This window comes from Taurulus bubalis, assembly GCF_910589615.1.
Source record: "Taurulus bubalis genome assembly, chromosome: 17".
NCBI classification, from domain to species: Eukaryota; Metazoa; Chordata; class Actinopteri; order Perciformes; family Cottidae; genus Taurulus; species Taurulus bubalis.
Genome location: NC_136605.1, coordinates 13,105,112 through 13,111,638, shown reverse-complemented (window position 1 = coordinate 13,111,638; position 6,527 = coordinate 13,105,112). Strand labels below are relative to the sequence as shown.

At 44.1% G+C, this 6,527-nt stretch overlaps 1 protein-coding gene across 1 annotated transcript; it reads right to left on the bottom strand.

Annotated features, from left to right (window-relative positions):
* Window positions 1–1,369: 1,369 nt before the first annotated feature.
* On the bottom strand, window positions 1,370–2,482 carry LOC306749469 (somatostatin receptor type 2-like; the record flags this gene model as incomplete). The annotated part of the gene is made up of 1 exon (XM_079232769.1): window positions 1,370–2,482. The coding sequence occupies one exon, from the start codon at window positions 2,480–2,482 to the stop codon at window positions 1,370–1,372; it is 1,113 nt and encodes a 370-aa protein (XP_079088895.1).
* Between the last annotated feature and the right edge of the window lie 4,045 nt (window positions 2,483–6,527).

Genomic DNA, 6,527 nt, shown 5'->3' with positions numbered 1-6,527 from the left:
GAACAAGTACCTTACAATGGGAGGCAGCGAGTGAGAAGCTAAGACCCTCATAAGTAAGAAAATAGAGAAGCACAGGGGTATTTATCTAATAGAGCACAGTGAAACAATACATTGAACATGTGTTTGAAATGTAATATATTTAAATCCAGTTTACATTCCAGTTCACTACCTCCAGACAGTGGCCCATCTGCTTCGTTGGAGCAAAACAATCCTTCACTATAATCTGAACAGGTTTTATGCTCTCGGCTGACATAAAAACCCGGAGATGGGCTCCTACTCGGCAGTCATATTGAATTATTTAGAGTCGTGCCGTTTGCAATTTTTGTCAATAGCAGACAACTGCAAGCAATGACAGCAACATGATTACATGACATACATAAAAAAAAATGGAAAATAAGCCATGAGAAAGAACAGTCCGGTAGAAACAGGCATACAGTGGCATTGGTTTATATTATACGATTCAACATTGTAGTAGAGTTTTATACATCTCAGCAGCACTTTGGTTTGAGGCTGGCTCGGTATATCGAGCCAGCACCATTAATGTAAAATAAATTATGCATGTAGCTATATTGTAGCAGCGAACAGGACGAAATATTTGCCCGCCGACCGAACACAGTTAGTTATTCACATTTACATTTTATATATTTCTTGACAGGTAAAAATAGCCACACATAAAGCAGAATGTTCTACTACAAAACACAAGAAACACTGACATTCATTATGTTCTCTGTCTAAAAAAGAAACAAACATTACTGATTCACAAGTCAGATTTTAGGGATCAAAACACACCTATATATCCTTTGACTTTTGGTGCAGTCTCTTTGCCCATTTTCTGCAGTTATTTACAGTCGAAAAGAGAAAATAACTTGCAGACGAGACGGGAACAAAACAAGATGACTGATGAGGCTGCCAGTTTTAACAACAGTATGTTGTTTTGCAGTGTATGAGCACGCTGTTTTTTACACAAAGCGGGACTGTGGAAACGTGGCACCCGCCCTCTGCTCCGAAACTATGTCTGTAATCCTGAGTCTCCAGGGAACATGTGTCACCCTGGGGACTGTTTGCAAGTGGGCGTTAGTGTATCTTCCACCTATACCGCCGAGTCAATACACTGAGAACAAACAGTCAAACAGATTTCATTTTCAAATACAGCATAGAGCAAACAGTTGCATGAACTTCAATGGATCAGTGTGTCGAAGGTGGAGTGTGGAACAATCTGTTGTTGTTTTGTCCTCCTGAACACGGGACGTGTTCCTCTGTGAATCCATGCTTTGATATTGCCCTCTTCATCTCTGATGTGACCTAAGAGACGCCGATAAGAGCTGACTGTTACTTGTTTCAGATATGTATGGGAAAAGTCCCCTTCATCTCAAATGCTGGTCTGCAGGTCCCCGTTCAGCAGAGTACTTTGGGTTTCCGTGGGGTCATTTATCATACGAGACTTGTCCTGCCGGCTGTCGCTGCGATCAGTCTCGTCCAGCCCGCCCACCTTCTTGAGACACAGGACATTCTGGAAACTCTTCTTGAAGTTCTCCGACAGGAAGGCGTAGAGGATGGGGTTGGCGCAGCTGTTGGCGTATCCCAGAACCACCACAAAAGCAAAGGTGCTCCTCAGGATGGGCGTGGTGCTGATGGTTCCCGTCACCGAGGTGACGTTGAAGACGTAGAACGGCAGCCAGCAGAAGACGAACACGGCCACCACGATGGACACCATCCGAGTCACCTTCCTCTCCGAGCGCTTCCTCTTGGAGGAGCCCACCCGGATGCCCGAGGACTTCACCTTAAAGATGATGCACAAGTAGCAGAGGCAGATGACCATGAGGGGCAGGAAGAAGCCCAGGATGAAGGTGTAGAACATGAACACCGTGTAGTAGGTGTCCTGAGGCTCCGGCCACACGATGGTGCAGAAGCAGCCGTCGTGCTTTGTGATGACTCCGCTGTAAATAACGACGGGCAGGTTCACCATCAGAGACGAGCCCCACACCAATAAGTTAATAGTCTTGGCCATGCGCGGCTTGCGCCACTTGGTGGACTTGATGGGATGCACCACAGCCAGGTAGCGGTCGATACTCATGACCATCAGGCAGAAGATGGACGTGAACTGGTTCAGGGAGTCGACGGTCATCACCACCCTGCAGAGCACGGGGCCGAACGGCCAGTGGACCAGCGCCAGCTGGATGGCGATGAACGGCAGGCCCAGCATGAACAGCACGTCGGCCACGGCCAGGTTGAGGATGTAGATGTTGGTCACGGTCTTCATCTTGGCATAGCGAAGGATCACATAGATGACCAGAGTGTTTCCGCAGAGTCCCACAGTGCAGACCAAGAAGTACATGCACGTGATGACCACCGTGCTGGTTTTGTTGAAGCTGTGGTCGGTGTAGTTTCCATGGCTGTCGGACTCATTGCCCGGCAGGAAGCTGTCGTTCATGAGGTGCTCCGACAGGTTGGGAGGGGACGATGGGAGGATCCAGGAGTCCATGATATCTAGCTGACTCATGGGGATTATGGCATCTCACCTGCACACATAAAGACTCATCTCAGTAACAGTGTGACATACTTGAAAGTTATCTTTTTATTATGAGGGATTTCTACAATCCTGACAGTTATGCTCAAGATGACAGAAAATGAGATCGTCATTCCACTTGATATATTTTGATATTCATTTCATGATGTCCAGAAGATTGAAAAGTGAGATCCACAGTCATCGTCGTCTTCGTCAGCTTTCTACCTGAGGCCAGACGTTCTTTGTGTGTTTATTGGGCCGGGTCCCGCTACCTCGGAAAATCTCTCTGCACACCCTAAAGTCATATAAGCCTTCCCTGGGGAGATGCTTGCTCTTAAATGTTGCGACATGATCAGCTGCGACGAGTTACAGTGAATTCTTTGCTGACACAATTTTGAAAATTTATTAGGGGGTGGGCATGGGTGTAAATTGATACCAGCCTAAGTAATTGCATGAGGGGAGTCACAGTACTGCCAATGGCCTTGCCGTAGTCAGATTGAAGTGCTTGTCACTGCCAATGCTCATGAGGCAAACATGGTATGATAACTTAGTTTGGTGCCAATAACAACAGAGGTTTTATGATGCCAGTTCATCATTTTCACCATTGCAGCAGAATATGGTACACCAATTGGAGTCTTGTCTTTGGTGAATACATTTCTGTGAAAAGCGTGGATGTTGGAATATTATATATTGTATATTTGGAAATGCTTTGGGAAGAACAGCTTTAATAAACAAGATTGTTTACTATTCCTACAGAAAAAGAGGACAACAGACCACTGAAGTGAAACAGAAAATCCTCTGCACTAGCAGCAGGTGAACAATACATAAAATGGATGACTATGGAGCGTGCGTAATATTTGCATTTCTCTCATGCCATACTATTTTGTGAACTGCTGTATGTGAAAAATAAATCCGGTATGCTTCCTTTAAAACCAGACAAAACCAGCACAAAGCCAGGGAAAAGAAAGCATGTGGTTTTCCATCCGAACAACAGGTGAAATACCATTTTAATTAAGTGGCTATGCTTTACGTTCTTAGTCTTTTCATCTGGTGTTTTGATTTTCTACTGCTTAAGGCCATGCATTACTTTAGTTTTTGGCTGAAAGGTAGAGGATTAAGACGGATATTCAGCCCAATACATGATTACATGCTCATAGATAATTATGCACATCCATCTTAAGGGGAAATAAAGTGAGAATGACGTTAAATCAGGCATTTCATTTCCAATGTCAGCAAACACAGACCAGCTGAGGATTTGATGGCAAAGTATCACATTTGTTTCAATACACATGCCAGAACAGCATGATGCTATACCGGATAAAAATGCACGTGCATATTGAGAAACAAGTAGCCTCGACAGTAAATATTAGATGGAGCTTTACATTTGCACATGAACATGCTGAATTTAGACAATTGCTTCAACTTATTTCGAACGGACTAATAACATTAACCTGTTGATGGATCTACTGATCTAGACAATTCATCAAACACTACTGCGAGTCAACAAAAGTCTCATCTTACCTGCAGCTGGAGTCAATCTCACTATCTACACAATGCGCCACTTCAGTGATGAAAGTATGTCGGTGTTTACGGCAGATTCATCTCATTCATCTCCAAATATTCCTCAAGTTTCTCTCACCGGCATCGAAGTGAGACATTTCTCTGCAACGCGATGTTGTTCTTTAAATGTAATGTGGTCTACATCACATACGGTTTACCTCACCATAATCCCCATAATAATGTGGTCTACATTACATGCGAGGAGAGCAGGTTGGACAAGTGAATCACATACAAACGTGCGCTGCACAAAGCTCCGACGATGCGCTCGCGGGGCGATGCGCGCGCTGACTGCCTCCAGCTGGAGAGCTGCGCGCGGGTTAAAGGACGCGCGCAAAGAGCGCCGAGGAGATGCTGAATAGACTCACCTCTAAACCCGAGAGAGGCTGGCGATAGGGACATATATCCAGTTCTGCATACAGGTGGAGCTAAATTAAATTAAGCCTACATTACAATTCCATCAATTTCATCCAGCACATGTTGAACATTGTTGTGGCACAAGGCACATTCAACAAGACCAGAGTTCAGACCTTTCAGCATAAGCTTTATAGTGTAGTTCAGCCTCCCAGATCACTTTCCATCAATCAGACCAATCGTTGAAACACAAACAAAGTCCATCCAGCTTTCCAAATATGATACGTTCTATGTTCTTTTGTGTGACCTTCGGGTCTAGATAAGCTTTTGCAGAACACACAATTCATGTACGGGAAATGTATTTACTTGACCCAAGTTTTATGACACATATAGTGTCATTGCCAACTTCCTAATCTCTAGAGACTATTTATTATAAAACCAGATGTGTTCAAGTTTACGTTTTCCTTGTGATCCCAATTGTCCCAATATCCCAATCCCAATTCAAACTATGTTATATAATGATTTTCTCCAACAGCATAAGGTGCAAATTAAGTTGTTTTGGTTTTCTCCAAATTTTAATTGCCTTCACATGAGGGAGTCAGTGTTAATGGTTGAACACATTCAAAGTTAAGGTCGGCCCCTGACCCGCAGGACAGTTTCCACTTACGCCTCTGAAACCATCTTTATTTTATCTCCCGGACATCAGCGGCAGCACCGAGCGCAGAGAGGCGAAGCAGCACTTAAATTACGCACCATAAAATTCCTCCACTGGGACTCCAGTGCTGCCGATTGTTTTTAATGATATAGTCTCATCAATACGATACAAGTGTTAACGTAAGTAGGTTTGTGTGTGGAGGAGGGATGGATGGAAACCTCGGTTGAACGGCCTCCCCGCATCGGGGATGCAGTCTGTTCTCTCCACAGGCTTTGTAATTTCCTGATTTTCTCCAAACAATTAATTAGGTTGCCCAGACGTGCCTTCGGCATACGGTAGGCGGTTATGCAGCGACCATGTTCATCTCTTCAGCCTTTTGATATAAATCCATCCAAAATGCACCAACCTGCTGCTAAGGTGAGGCATTTCATTATCCTTTAAGCTGCTACATGGCGATGTGAATGTTTATTGTCAAGTGCAATCTGGGTTTAATGAGAAAGTTGTGAGGCATCATGTTGTTTCTCTTTATTGGCTACATTTTTGGCATTTGTTGTGTGTGTGAGTGTTCTAGCGGCTAGTCAGGAGGTTGTTCAATAAAGAGATTATTTTAGACTTTTACGGCTGAACAAACTGCTAAGCATTTTGTTTATGACAACTATTCTTAAGCTTCCCATGACCATAGGTTTTTTGTTTCGGAGCGTGAGAATGAATGACTCGTATAATGTTAAAACGAACAGCGCAGGCCTGCCTGCAGCCTCACGGCGAAGAGATTTCATCGATCCACGACGTTTCAGATCACAAGCGTCTGCAGTGGCCTTTTCATGTCACCTCATGACTAAATGTCAGACAATTTGAGCTGGAAGTCTCATCTAGCTGTCACTGCAAACTCCTCTGTGACATCAAAAGTGAAAAGGTCCTTCATATAACTCATCGTCACAGTAGGGATGCTGAAGTTACCAAATGTGGAGGCAAAGTTCTTCAGGGCCTCTAAGAAGTCTCCATCACTCCAGTCCCCACATGGGAGGAGACGGTGATGTAGAAATGAAGCCTTTCTGCAAATCAGCAGACATAAGAGTCGGCTTCTTTTGAAGTCCGTGTTCTCCCTGATCTGCAGATCCTTATTAAAGTAATTCAAGTGATGGACTGTTGATTAGCAGAGATCACAGTAAATGACAATAATAAGCTACAAATTGATGTCTGCCTCCGTATTCTCATAGTATCACTATCTTGCAGTCACTCTTCGGCCCTGCCGTGACTCCACGCCTCAAGAAGATGCGGGAAAAAAGGTTCAGTTGCATCAAACACATATGTCAGCCAAGCAATTACATTTTAGTTTGAGACGGAAGGTGCTGACTCAGTATCGTGTTGTCAATGGATCCTGTTACTTCCTTTTGTCTTTGAAATTCCCCTGAGCCCACTAAACTCTGAGTGATTCCACATTATTCTTTGGGCAAA